A 15,458-nucleotide genomic window follows, 5' to 3' on the forward strand; every position below is an offset into this window, starting at 1 on the left:
ATTAAATTAGAAACTTGGTCCTGAAGTCTCACTCTACCACAATTTTCCACACAGCTGAGATCGCTAGAAGTGGTTTTATCTTGGAATGTTGGAATGTATCCAAGAGGGGCTAATCATTCAATCAACTAATCAACCAGCTGGCATGAAATGTCTAATGTGTGCTGAGCCCTGTGATAAGTATTGGCACAGAGAAGACAAATATGAATGTAGTTGCTATTCCTAGGCTTCTATTCAGCGAGGGCTCTGTGTGTGTGTGTGTGTGTGTGTGTGTGTGTGTGTGTGCATGTGTGCGTGTGTGTGTGTGTATGTGTACGACATAAATATAAGGTGAGTTTTTGGAGGAAGAGGACAACTTGTAGGATTCAGAAAGCTTTTCGTTAAGATGTTCCTTAAAGAGAGTTTTGAAGGAAATAAAGGTCTCTGAAAAGAAGAGAGGAAGTGAGAATATATCCGAGGTCTAGAAGACAGTTAATGCAGATGCAAAGAGATAGGAGCTAAGAGTATCACATATGAGGAAGAACAGTTTGAATAGACCAGTAAATTTGGGAAAGAGAATAATGCATAATAACTTTTGTGAGGTACAATGGGGTCATGAAGGGCATTAAAAGCTAAACAACAGAGCTTATATTTGATCTTAAAATTTGGAGTTCATGAGTTGATTAGAGGATTGGCAATTTTAGATTGACACTTTAAAAATCATGTTGGCAGCCCTGTGGAAGTTAGATTGCAGAGGGAAGAGATTTGAGATAGAGGACAATTAGGAAGCCATTATTACAATAGTCTAGTCAAGATGTGAAGATGACCCAAATTAGGGCAGTGACTACATGACTAGTGAGGTGAAGGACTTGAGATTCTGTGGAGGTAGGAATGGGAAGATTTGACAACTGATTAGATATGTAGACTGAAGGTAAGTGAATCATGGATGTTGTGAACCTGAATAGTAGGAACAATCATAGTGTTGTCAACAGAAACAAGGAACTTCAGGTGGGAAGCTTGCCTAGAAAGATGAATTCAGTTTGGGACAGATTAAGTCTGAGATGCCAAAGGATCATCAATTGAAAAGTTGATAGGCAATTGGAAATGCACAACTAAATCTGAGATGACACTAGGGCTGGATATATAAACGTTGGAGTTGTTTACATGGAAATCAATATTAAAACCACAGGAGCTGAATGAGACAGTTTAGAGGGAAAGAATCATAAGTTTAAAAAGAAAGAAGACACTGAACAGAGCCTTTACTTTATTTTAGTTAGAGCACTAACAAGTAGGAGGTGTAATTTGGAAGATGAATGACAAAAGAGACTGAGAAGTAGTGGTCTGGCAGGAAGGAATAGAAACAACAGAGAAAAAATGTCATGCAAAAACCAGAGAGGAGAGGGGATCCCGGATGATGGTCAGCAATATAAGAGATTCAAGATTCATTAGAGAACTGAGAAAAGATTATAATATGTGGCAACTAAGAGAACAAGGATAATTTTGAAGAGAGCAGTTTTAGCTGATTGATGAGATTAGAAGCAAGACTGCAAAAGGTTTAGAAGGGAGTAAGAGATGAGGAAGTAGAAGCAATGGGTACAGATTACTTTTTTCTAGGACTTTGGCTTTGAAAACATAGAGATATGGAGATGGGAAGTTCTGGTTTCAAACCTAGCCTCAGACACTTCCTAGCTGTGTGACCCTAAGCAAATCATTTAACATCTGTTACCTAGCCCTTGTTGCTCTTCTGCCTTGGAATAGATAGAATAGATTCTATAACAAGGGGTAAGGGTTTTTATTTTTTAAAAAGGAAAAAAAGAATGCATGGAGAGATAGGGTGATGATTTGAAGAAAGGGTAAAGCCTAGTGAGAATTTTATCAGGATGGGGACAATATAGGTGCATATGAAGGCAGCAGAGAAGAAACCAGTGGGTAAGGAAATGAGAAAGTTTTGATTAGAAGCCAGTAGGTTGAAAATTGTTGTGTATGGATGTGTATAGAGGCATGGGTATAGACTATGCCAGAGAAGACAGCAGGGAATTGCGCCAAGAAATGCTAGAAGGTGGTTTTTAACTGGCGGTCCCAGGGCTTAAATAATGTCAGCTCTAAAAAAAATGTCAGTTTCTTGAGGCAAGAGATAGTGTACCAAAAGGTAGTTTGTCAGTATTGCCTACGGTAAACTGTTGGGTATATAACAGGAGCTCAGTCCATATTTACTAAATTGAATGACATCGGAGTATATTCATTAGAAAGGTTTGTTAATTATCCATTTGCCCCCATTTATCTTTAACCTGGAACTATTATCTTCACCAGACTCCTGACCCTTTAGAAAGAAACAAAGAAATAGGCTATGAAGCCCCATTGGCAGCATGGATATTTAGGGTTGGAGAATGTTTAGCTGGTGTTCCTACATGTCCAAAAGGGATTAAAATGATCATGGTGAATGGCCAAACAAAACATTTTGGAAATTCCAGTGGCAGCTGTTGCCATTAGCAAAGAACGTGCACAGAATCTTTCCTGGTGCTTTTTTGTAAATAGAAATCTTTGAACTGGCTTCATTATCCCAGTTATTGCTCTAGCTATGGGCTAATGAAAACTGGCAGGATTCCCCTGTGCCAGCATCAATCCAGCAAAATAACTGACATCAAAGCCTGGAGAGTACATGTAGCCAAAAGTAGCACCCACGTAAACCCCGTGTATTGCAGGCTTAGAACTGAAATTTATGATGACTTTGGTGTTTGAGTGAGTCATGCATGTATTGGCAAAGATGTTTTCTTCTCTTTAAGTAATCTCACTACTCATGCTAGCAGTTTTTGTGAAATTATTTGAAATTATTTAAATGATTTTGCCTCAGCATGTTTTTTAGAACAGTTTGGTGTGTCCTAAACAAGCTAAATGTCTTGTGATAACCTAGGATTCTTTGGAACACTTAGATGATTCAATAGACAGAGTGCTTGGTCTGGAATTGGGAAGGACTGAGTTCAAATTTGGCCTCAGGCATTTACTAGCTGTTTGATACTGGGCAAATCTCCCTTTTTTCCCCCTTTATTTTATTCCAGTAATAAAGTTATGCATGAATTTCTCATGGTTTCATGATTCATGTTGTCTCTATCCTCCTTTCTCTCCCTTCTCTCTGAGGTGACAAGCAATTCCACTGAGATATACATGAATTATCAAACAATACCATATTTCCATATTATTCATTTTTGTAAGAGAGTAATATTATAAAATCAAAACCCAAATCATATACCCAAATAAACAAGTGATTAATCATATGCTTTCTTCTGCATTTCTACTCCGACAGTTCTTTCTCTATAAATAGCATTCTTTTTCATAAGTCCCTCAGAGTTGTCCTGAATCATTGTATTGCTGTTAGTAGCAAAGTCTATAGCATTTGATTTTTCCACAGTATTGCTGTTATTGTGTTCAATGTTTTCCTGGCCCTGCTTATTTCACTCTGCATCTTTCCAGTTCATTCTGAAATCATCCAGTTCATCATTCCTTATAGCACAATAGTATCCCATCACCATCATATTCCACAATTTATTCAGCCATTCCCCAAACGAGAGACATACCCTCAGTTTCCAATTTCCACCACAAAAAGCACAGCTATAAATATTTTTTGTACAAACTGGTCTATTCCCATTTTTTTATCTTTATGGAATACTGACCTAGTAGTGGTATTGCTGGACTAAAAGACATGCATTCTTTTTTTTTTTTTTCAAAGAAAGATGCAGGCATCTTTTATTGGGTCATTCACAATCTAGGGGTGATGCAGGTGTTTTAGCACAACAATCAATTTGTGAGTGGATACAGTAATGTTAACACAAGGACAACGATCAAAGTCACCATTCAGTCCTCCACCTGTTCTACTAGTGCACTGCTCCATCTTTTTGTTGATACTGTAGACACAAAGTGCTGCTCCAAAGAAAAAGAATCCCACCAGATGACTCCAGTTGAAAAAGAGGGGGTTAGCTGTAGTGGTATCCCCTGGATGTGTTTTACAATCATAGCCCTTCTGCATTAGCTGGTAACTTACAAAATCTGCTACCAGGGCTAGAGTATCTGGAGCAGGGACCGGAGGTGAAAAGGCACGTATTCTTTTAAAGCCTTTTGGGCGTAATTCCAAATTGCCTTTCAGAATATATGAATCAATTCCCTACTCTGCCAGCAATGCATTAGTGTCTCAGTTTTGCCACATCCCCTCCAACATTTATTATTTTCCTTTGCTGTCATATTGACCAGTCTTATAGGTTTAAAAATGGTACCTCGGAGTTTTTTTATTTGTATTTCTCATTTAGAACATTTTAAATGATTATGGATAGCTTTAATTTTTTCATCTGAAAACTCCCTATTCATATCATTTGACTATGTGTCAATTGGGAAGTGACTTGGTTTCTTATATAGGCAAATTTCTTAATCTCTGTTTGCCTCAGTTTTCTCAATTATAAAATAGGGATAATAAAAGTAATTATTGTAAGGATCAAATGAGATAGTAATTCTAACGTGTTTAGCACAGTGTAAACAGCACATAGTAAGTGCTATATAAATGTTAGCAATTATTATTATTTTTAATTGTTGTTGTTTTTGTTATTATTGTCCTTTCCTCATTTTTGGCCTGGAGCTATTGGGAATCACTGTAAAGGGTGCAGAGAAAAAACTAAAACCTAGATCTGTGGGAAGGGAGTTAGGTGTTTGTATACTCTTTGCTTTACTCCCTTCTGGAGACTACAGGTGAAGAGAATATATGGAACCAGACACAGTCAATTTATTGATTTGCTTTACTTAATTGTACTTTGTTATAAGTCAGGGTTTTATTCAGCAAAAAAATGAAGACAGGGATGTTTTATTGGGAAATAATAGCCACGTTAAAAAGATGATTATTTTGAAAGAAAAAATTCCATCCGCCTTGTTTAGACCCTACAAGGACCCTATGAACATTTGTGAGGAAATTCTCTAGTATGGGAAACATGGCAGTTGCTTTTCTGACTAGAACCAATCTGAGTAGTTATGATAAGAAGCCGTTAATAGAAAAAATACAGTACTGGTTGATAAAAGTAAGAAACGTTTCTCAGTCCCAGACTGCTCTTGCCAAATTGAAGGAGCCCTGGGAAGGGAGCTACATAATGTCAAATCTGACTCCTAATCCCATATCCCTTAATTTGGGGGCTGCTTATCTCTCACTTGAAATCTTAGCCCTACCCTATGACCAATCTATCCCCTAATTAGGGGAAAAAGAAGCAACCATAAAAGTGTAAATCAGTAAAAAGTAATCTTTGCTATTAATCTTCCTTATGCCTTTGTTCTAGTAATTAGATATTTCTTGCTTTGTCAGTGATCTTTGTCTTTATCCCGATAACTATATTTATGAATTAGGTTGGTATTTGTTCATATGCCCCTTTCCTTTGGATCTGGGACTGTACCTTACTTGCAATAGTTCTCCCAGGGGTATGACCCCTTCCCTAAAATCATAGCCTTTGTGGGTAGAATCTCACTACCTACTTCTAGACTTCCTTATAGTAGACAATATGGCATGGTGGAAAGAAGGCTAGATTTGGAGTCAGAGGACCTGTTTGATTTCTAGCTCTCTCACTTAATATGTGATCTTGGACTAGGAAGTAACTTGTAACCCAAGCTTCAATGGAGGTTTTTCTTCTGTTAGTTGAGGGAGTTGGACTAGACACCTTCTAATGCCCTTTCCAATTCCAGGTCAACGATCTTGTCTGAACCACTGCCAGTTACCATATTCTCCTGAGAACTCTGTCTACTGCCCCACATTCTTCCTATTTCCCACTGCTGAATCTTTCCCGGGTCACTAGTGCCAGCCTCTTGGCTCTATATATTTTTCAGTTGCTGGCCATCTCTTTCTCTGCCTATTGAACCCCTGTTCTAACAGGGTAAAAGTAGGAGGTAAACAGATTGTTTGAGTCATAGCTATCTAGCTAGTTATTACCCTGCCATTTGGGGAACACAGAAGCATAGCAACATAAATGGGGAATATACTCTGATATGCTTTGAATATCAAACTCAAAAATTTGTATTTAATGTCTCTGAATATTGGTAACTAGCTAATTGGTAACTTTCCTGTTTGAACAGGAAAAAAAAATGGTTGGCTTAAGATTAGAAGGTAACTGAGTTAGAGATAACCTTTTCATCCATTCATATTTTATAGTGAAGAAAGTGAAGTCCAAAGGAAAGTAATTTGACCAAGTTCACATTGTGATTTAGTGGCAGAGATGAAACTCAAGCCCATGTTCTCTGACTCCAAAGTCAGCAAGTTTCCCAATGTGCCACACTGCCTCCTGTTCCCTGTGACCCAGCTGAGGAGGAGGAGAGGAGGAGGCATATTGAATAGAATAAAAGGTCCGGAGTCAGGAAGACATGAGTTCAAATCTGACCTCAGATACTAGCTCTGGGCAAGTTACTTAAGCTATCTCTGCCTCAATTCCTAATTTGTAAAATGGGGATTATTGTAGCACCTAATGTAGGGGTTTTTTTTGAACATCAGACTAGATAATACTTGTAAAGCACTTAACATGGCATGGCACATAGTAGGTGCTATATAAATGATAGTTATTGTCATTCTTATGCAAATCCTTTTCTTCTCCCTTCCCCTCTTTCTCTGTCTCTTCCTCCCCCCTCCAACTTTTCCATCTCCCAAGGTCACAGAAAGTAAGCATTAGAGGTGGCACTTAAATCTAAATCTTTTATTCTATAGCTAGTCCTCTGTCCCCTGTCCCACTGTCAAGTCAACAAGATATGATCCCAAAGTAAAGCTTAGTTATTTTTAATAGATGCTTAGTTTAAATTAGTTTTGGATATGTATATCTCTTAATTTAAACATACTTTCAGACTATTCCAGATTATTCCTAACACAATAATTGGTTGCTTTCTTATGAAATTTCATTCAACAATTATCTTCAATGATCAGCTGCCTTATTCTCTATTTCTAGGAAAGATATCTGTGCTGGAGTTAATCATCCTTGTGAAACCTTAGGCCTGTCTCATCTCTCTGGCATGTGTCAACCTCACCGCAGCTGTAACATCAATGAAGATTCAGGACTCCCCCTGGCTTTCACAATTGCCCATGAACTTGGGCACAGGTAAGAGTAAATGAGGATCGAGGACATATGTTTAGTCAGCAGTTCATAAGAAAAAGATCTGGGAGATTTATTATGTGTGGAGCTCCCTATGTGTCCACAATGTAACATGGCAGTCAAAATTGCTGTCTTTTCCTACCATCAAAATCACTGTCTTGGGCTGCCGTCAAACTGACATCCAGAATGAAGGAGGTGATATTCACAGTATTTAATTCTGCCCTGGTCTGACAATACCTGCAATGCTCTGTTCAGTTCTAAGAACCACATTGTAGCAACACATCAAGAAAATGGAACATAACTAGAAGGGGGGAAATCAGAGCAACCCAGAGCTGCAAGGGACCTTAGAGGTCATCTAATTAAACTGTATTATATAAATGAGTAAACAGAGGTCCAGAGGTCTGAATTAATTTGCCCCAAGACAAATCACATAGGTACTAAGTGGGAGTGTCAGAATTTGAGCTCAGGCCTTTTGGCTTCAAATCCAGAATTCTTTCTAATTATACCATTCTTCCTCCCTATTGTAAAGGGACTTGAAATGATCCCTTTCAAATGATTAAAGTTGGTTAGCCCAAAGTAGAGAAGATTTAAAGGTGGCATGAAAATTGTCCTTAAATATTTGAAGAGCTGTTGTAGAGAAGAAAGGTTAGACTTATTCTGCTCGGCCCTGGTGAGTAGAACTAGGATCAATGGATAGAAATTATAGGGAGGCATATGTTGGTTATATAGAAGGAAAAAAGTTAATAATTACAGGTGTTTAAGAAATAGGAAAAACTGCCTTGGGGCATAGTGAGTTCCCTTGTCTCTGGAAGTCTATAAATTGAGATAAGCCCTCTTTGGAATTCCTTTGGAGAGGACTCATTCTTCCTGTAGGAGGAATTAGACTAGAGTAGGAGTTCTTAACCTTTTTGTATCCTGGACCCACGGAGGCCATCTGGTGAAGCCTATGGACCCCTTCTTAGAAGAGAGTTTTTAAGTACAAAAAGTAAAATACATAAGGTGACAAAGGAAATAATTAGTTTTGAAATGACAGTTATTAAAAATGCATTTTTAAAAATACAAATTCAAGGACCCTAATTTAAGAAACCCTTGACTAGATCATATCTGAACTCCCTGCAGATTTTAAGACTCTTTGAATTAATCATGACAACTAAGCTTTTCTCTAGGCTGATAATTCTGTGTTTTCTGTCATACCTCCTCATGGCTCCAATGAAGAAATGATTTTTTCCATTTATTTTCCTCACCCTTAAAAACAAGAAAACATTTTCTACTTCTTTGTAGTCTCCAGAGCCAATATGGTTTAGTGGTTAGAGAGCAAGCCTTGGATCTAAAAAGCTATGTTGTTTTTCAGTCATCCAGTTCTTCATGACCCCGTTTGGGGTTTTCTCAGCAAAAATGGTTTGCCCTTTCCTTCTCTGATTTATTTTCCAAATGAGGAAATGAAGGCAAACAGGGTTAAATGACTTGCCATGGGGTAAGTGTCTGAGGCCAGATTTGTACTCAGGAAGATGAGTCTTCCTGACTCTAGACCCCGAGCTCTTTTCACTGAATCACCTAGCTGCCTTTATCCCACTTAGGTCAAGGAAATGAGGCTTTGCTGACACCAGGTCCAAGAAGTAAACAGAACTTACTTGAATGCTTCAAACTTCAGTTCTAATGGCAATGAGCAAAAATAGATGGAAAATTAACTTTGACATGCCAGGGGTGAAAGCTATTTCTGCCCTTCAAGGGTCATTTTGACTTCATTCCTAATTTTCTTTCTCTTCCTTTCCATCCCCTACACATTTTTTTCTCCACCTACATTTTACATGCCCACCTATTCTGCCTCTGATGGCCTGAGAATTTAGCATTTCAATTTTGAATCTATTGGAATAATGTAGGAGGAATGATACATTCTAGAAAATAGATTTCCCATTTGAACTGTGTTTTTTTTAATTCAGGATAAATTTTCTTTAAAGTGCTTAATTTATATGCAATGAAAACATTCATTAATTCACTCATTCAATGAATACTTTATTAAGCACCTACTATGTGCCAATCATTCTTCTAGATCCATGTTGGCGAATCTATGACACAAGTGCCAGAGGGAGCTGCTCTCTTCCCCTTCTCCACTGCACTTGTGGACATTTCTCCCATCACCTACCCCTCTGCCCAGCAATCCAATGGGAGCTCTTCTTCCTTCCCCTGTCTAGGGTAAAGGGGCAGCTCAATGCAACATGGGGGTGCTGTTTGGGCACTTGGTCTCTAAAAGATTCACCATCACTGCTCTCAGTTCTCATTCAGTCGATAAACATTTTTTTAAATGTCCACTATATGCCAAGCACTGTGCTAAAAGCTGGAGATATAAAAATAACCACAGAAAGTCCCTGCCCTTAAGGAGTCTGTATTCTAATGGGATGAGACAACACACAAAAGGAATCTGAAGATGGGGGATGAGGTGGGACAGGGTGGTTCAGGAAGGTACCCAAAGCAGAGGCAAGGTGGAAAAGTCAAAGTAATCCCAAAGTAGTATGATCAGGTGAGAAATAAAGAGTATACAAAGCCAAAACCAAAATAGTCCCTGCCCTCAAGGTGCTTACAGTTTTGGGGGGCAAAACAACTTGAACCCAGAAAAGTTACATATGATACATGATGTAATGGTTATATATATGCACACATATACAATACAGATTATATGTGAATATATGTTTATATGCATATATTGTGTATACATATATGCAGGAATATATATGTAAATATGTGTATATTATATATGTAAATATGTGTATATTATATATGTAAATATGTGTATATTATATATGTATATATGTGTATTTGCTAGGAGGGAAGATGCTAGAAATAATGGTATGGCATGGGAAGGGGTTAGAAGAAGAAAGACATTAAAATAAGGTTCCCGTAGGAAGTAGCACTTGGGCTGAATATGAAGAGAGGTGAGATTTCTCTAAAGTAGAGGTATGGAGAAATACCTCCTAGGAATGAAGAGAGTAGGTGAAAAGTCCACCAGTAAGGAGGTTAGTTCAGCTAGAGCAGAGAGTGCACTAAGCCTGGAAAAATAGACCAGCACCAGATTATGAAGGTCTTCGAAAGATGGAGCAGTTTATATTTTATCCTAAAGGCAAGAAGGAGCCACTGGGGTTTATTGTTCAGGATAGTAATAACATGCTTTAGGAATATCAATGAGGCAGCCCTGTGGAGCATAGATTAGAGGAGGAAAAGAGTAAGGAAGAAGATCAATTGGGAATCTCTACACAATAGTTCATCCATTCTTTCATTCACTCACTAGTCCAAGACAGAGAAGATAAGAGCCAGAGCTAATGGGAAAGCCATGTGAGCAGAAAAAAAGTGGTAGAAAGGAGAGAGATTTTGGAGGGAAAATAAATGCAACTTTCCAACTGATTGGTGCTGAAATAAATAACTCATTGAAACTAGATTGCTTTTTGCTGCAGACTTCTGAAGCTGTAAATTAGATATCAATAAACAGAGAGCCAGACTAACATTAATATTAGCTAATTTGATTTGATCAGCAAATTGTAGGAGAGTTGCCAAATTCTTGAAGGGAGAACTGGGCTTGGAGATTAATGAAGGATGGGCTCCAGCTTCTCAGTGCTTCCACAAGTCAGAAGATTTGTTACACTTGAACAGGAACTCAAAGGAAAACTCAGAGGACAGGAGGTTATATTAGCAGATGGGTAATTAATTCTGGTTATCATTTTTAATGATTTAAATTTTTTTAATATTAATCATTAATTTTTTAATGATTTTCTATCTGGAGAAGAAAACATGCATAGCCTTAAAAAGGAGGTGTAACTGGAATGGAAATGAGGGATGTGCTAATAACGATAACAGTGATAGCGCCATACCTTTGTCCAATTGTTTATGCATTTCACATCCTTTATTTCATTTGCACTTCACATATATGTGTGCTTGCTTAACCCTTTGAGGGAGGTGGGGAACCCTTTGGTGCAGTTTCATAATTCCTAAGGGTGACTTACTAAAGCAGTAAGTGATAGAGAGAATCAGAACAAAAACCTAGGTCTCCTGACTGCCAGTCTCCTGCTTTTATTTTTTATTTTTCTAATTTAAAAAAAACCCTTACCTTCCATCTTAGATTTAATACTAGGTATTTGTTTCAAGGCAGAAGAGTGGTAAAGACTAGGAAATGATGGTTAAGTGACTTACCCAGGGTCACACAACTAGGAAGTATGAACATTCTCTACCTCAAAGGAGGTAATGGGGATCCAATCCAATTCAACAAGCATGGGAAAAGCAGATATAATGGACAGACTGTTGTCGTTGGAGTCAGGAAGACCTGAGTTGGAAATTATACCTCTGATATTTAATAGTCTTTAGATTATGGACCATCTGTTAATAGCTCTGGGTCTCAGCAGAATTTTTAAGACTTTCCCAGACCACCAGAGTCACTAACTTGCTGGTACGTGTGAAGCACTGTTAGTTTTGGGGGGAAATAAAGGCATGAAAAAAGGACTATTGACCTCAAGTTACTAACCCAGGACCTTCTGTCTGTAGGTCTGGCTCTCAATTCCCTCTGCTCTCTAGCACCCTTCTACTTTTAACATCACACTATGCTGTGTCTGGATTCCACTGAATAAAACTTGAACTCATGGAAAACAGAGACTGTTTAAGTCTTTAAATTCATAGTTTGTTTCCTTTAAATCGTACTAATGGAGTGAGAGTGCTAGAAGGTTGTAAGACCTGGATTCTGATTTGCTGTTGCCTACTAGTTCTGTGACATTGGATAAGTCATAAGTCATTCTCTGAATCTCTGTTTCCTTATCTATATAATGGGATGATGGGGTGATAACCTTAGACTTGAGCTAGAAAAGACCTGAGAGCTTATCTGGTTCAGCTGTTTAATTTCACTTCAGATGAAGCCCAGATGCGTCTAGAGATTGCTTGGTCTGCCTGACTCCCAGAATTGTTGTGAGAAAAGTGTCTTATGAACCATAAAGTGCCATAGTGAGTTATTGTTATTAATAAAGGGTCTAGCTCTTTTTTAAAAAGCAAGATGGTATCATCCGTTAGGTGACAGAAGTTTACTTGAAGGAGGAAATTAGAAGCAGATGGGAAAGGCAGTGTTATTTAACCCTTTTAAAAGGACATTTGAGGCACTGGAGAAAGTGAACTGGATGATGAGACATGCTTACAACACACCCACAGAGGCTTACACCATTAGACTAGGGGAGGTGATTTTTGTCAGAAGAATTTAAGAGCTACTTCAGGACACTTCGTGATTAAAGAAAGCACTAGTCCTCTGAAAAACGATTAATGAAGGATTTAATGAATGTACTCCTAACTAGTGGCTGAGTAGAAATAGAAAAAAAGTGGACTGGTTAGAAATAATGAAAATTACTCTAAAGGTGAGAGCAAGCATTCCCCAAAGGAAATAATTAAGGTTTAAATTTATATTCAGAAATGTCATTGCTACCTTTTATAAGCCATTTCTAAAAGATTTTGAATATATGTTCTGTAAGATAAAAATTGTATATAAAATATGCATCTAACATGCATAAATATACATACATATGAAATACATTTGCTGTGGCTAAGTGACTCAGTAGATAGAGCACCAGACCTGGAGTTAGGAAGACCTGAGTTCAAATCTGGTGTCAGATGCTCACTTAGCTGTGTGACCCTGCTTGTTGCAATTTCCTCATCTGTAAAATGAACTAGAGAAGGAAGTGCCAAACCAGTCCATTTTATCTTTGTCAAGAAAACCCCAAATAAGGTCATGAAGAGTTGGACATGACAGAACAACAACAGCAAAAATAAAAATACATTATGGTCTAAGTCCCTTACAGACTTAGACTCACTTGATTTTCTCAACAGCCCTTTGAGGTAGATGTTCCCATTTTCTTGATGAGAAGACAAAGGATCAGAATAGGTACTCAAAAATCAGAAGAATGATAACAATATAAATCTCCTCTGGTCCTAGTTCTAATACTCTTTCTACTATACCATCCTATGGGCTATCTTGTCTAGATGGAATTTAACCAGCTTCTGTTATAGTTCCTATACTTAAATATACATGTATGTATTCACATATAAACATATGTGTATACATTAAACATATGAATTGTGTGTTTACACATATATTTTAAGGTAGCAGAATTAAGCACATTTCTGAATGCCTATAGTAATCTTAACTGCTGCTTCTCACTTTATACAAATGAATTAGTTAAGATCATAAGACTGTAAATCAAGTCACCTAGACTTGAGGAACCTGGCAGGGGATTTATCATCTGAACCAACATATTTTTCCATATGAGGAAATTGAGATCCCACGAGGTTAGATGACTTTCCCAAGTTTGTCCAGGTTGGAAGTGGCAGATCTGGGATTTGAACTCGGTTCCTGTGTAAGTTGAGCAAATCATCACTCTTTACTATGCTACTTCTAATTACCTTCTGGTGACAGATAATAGAAACACAGTTCCTTGGAAGAACTTAAAATATCTTTTGCCAATTCCTCTGAAACCATTTAAAATGATGGCAATATAACACAAAATATACGAGCCCTTGAAGACAGTCAGTAAACTTCTAATTTCATCCACTGCTGGATTCTATGACCTATCGTGGTACCTATGACAGTCTCAGAAAATGCGGTATGAATTAAAGTAAATAGTTTTTAAAAATCTAAGTGTTGTAATAGATGTTATTTACAGATGTGAGCCTCAACTCTACTGAAGAAATATTGTCATAAAACAGGTCCAAATGAGCAACTAAAATCCATTGTGCTGCTTAGCATATGTTTTTCTCTCTGTTAATCTACTCCTATTGTATGGACTTGCCAAATCTGTAGCCAGTGAATAGTAAATAAGTTACAGACAAAGCAAGCAAGAAAGAAACTAATCAGAACAGAGGAGCCAGTGCAGCCTGTTTCCCTCCCCTGCTCAGTAAGTAGAGGATCCCATGCTTCAGTGCTCTGGAGAAGCCTCTCTCTCCCCAGCATCCCCTTGGTGTATACCCACTGTAGTCAGTCCTTGAATACTTGCAGGGCAAAGACTCTGAGACAAAGCCCGCCAGTAGTGTAGAGAAAAAAAACTGGATTTAAAGATAGAAGGCTAGTTTGGATTCTAGTTTTACTACTTAGTCCCTGTGTGACCTTAAGAAAGTTACCTGGCTCCTCTGATTCCTAGTTTTCTCATTTGTAAAATCAGGGGATTGAATGTAATGGACTTCTGTACTAGCAGCAATGCAATGACACAGGACAATTCTGAGGGATTTATGGAAAAGAACGCTATCCACATTCAGAGGAAGAACCGCAGGAGTGGAAACAGAAGAAAAACAACTGCTTGAACACATGAGTTGAGGCGGACATGATTGGGAGCTCGAGGGGTGAAGGGGAAAGTAAGAGCATGAATTATGCAACTGTTAACTTTTCTAAAAAATAAATATTAATAAATGTTTTTTTAAAAATCAGGGGATTGAACTAAATGGTCTTGAAAGTCCCTAACAGCTCTAAATCCTGTAAACTAACATAGTCCCATCATTTTACAAATGAGGAAGCTGTGACACAGGAAGGTTGTGTCTTGCCCAATAAGCTAGATAGTGGTAACATGGTCTAGTGCAGTGGTTCCCAAACTTTTTTGGCCTACTACCCCCTTTTCAGAAAAAAATATTACTTAGCCCTCTGGAAATTATTTTTTTTAGATTTTAATAGCAATTAATAGGAAAGATAAATGCACCTGTGGCCATCACCACCCTCCCTGGATCGCTGCAGCACCCACCAGGGGGCGGTGGCGCCCACTTTGGGAATCACTGGTCTAGTGGAAATAAAACTAGTCTCAGAATAGAAAAATCTGAGTTTGAGTCCTGGATCTTGTAAAGATGGGTTTACCTGCATTATTGACTTCAAAATGTTGTAATGAAGATCAAATCCAACTTAATGAACATTTATCGAGCATTAACTATGGGAAAAGCAGAGGATCTGTGGCAAAATGGACAGAGTGGTGGATTTTGAGTCAGAAAGACCTGAATTGGAAATTATACCTCTGATATTTAATACCCTTCAGAATATGTTAATAGCTCTGAGACTCAGTCACATTTTTAAGACTTTTCCAGACCACCAGTCACTGATCTTTGATTTGTTGGTAAATGTGAAGCACCGTTAGCCTGTGGGGAAATAAAGTCATGGAAAAAGGAATAGTGTCCTCAAGTTATTACCAATGATAACAGGAAAACCAGTCCCTTAAAAATTCCATAAATATGAACTATTTATTATTTCCCCAATAACCCCAGGAGTGACAAAACTAGAGTCAAAGCCCCAGCATCTTCTGATTTCCAGGGCAAAATTTCTCTTACTCTATCATAATGAATCTTCTTTCCATGCTCTCTTTAAGACAAAAAAAAGACTCAGAACAAAAGCATATC

The 15,458-nt window shown here is 37.9% G+C and overlaps 1 protein-coding gene across 1 annotated transcript in view; it reads left to right on the top strand.

Annotated features, from left to right (window-relative positions):
- Window positions 1-15,458, top strand: part of ADAMTS12 (ADAM metallopeptidase with thrombospondin type 1 motif 12) — a 561,778-nt gene that overhangs the window by 346,516 nt on the left and 199,804 nt on the right. Inside the window, exon 7 of the mRNA XM_044681474.1 lies at window positions 6,927-7,076. Coding sequence (XP_044537409.1) covers window positions 6,927-7,076 — 150 coding nt within the window. The remainder of the gene's footprint in view (window positions 1-6,926; window positions 7,077-15,458) is intronic.

The sequence above is a fragment of the Gracilinanus agilis genome, chromosome 1 (assembly GCF_016433145.1).
Source record: "Gracilinanus agilis isolate LMUSP501 chromosome 1, AgileGrace, whole genome shotgun sequence".
NCBI classification, from domain to species: Eukaryota; Metazoa; Chordata; class Mammalia; order Didelphimorphia; family Didelphidae; genus Gracilinanus; species Gracilinanus agilis.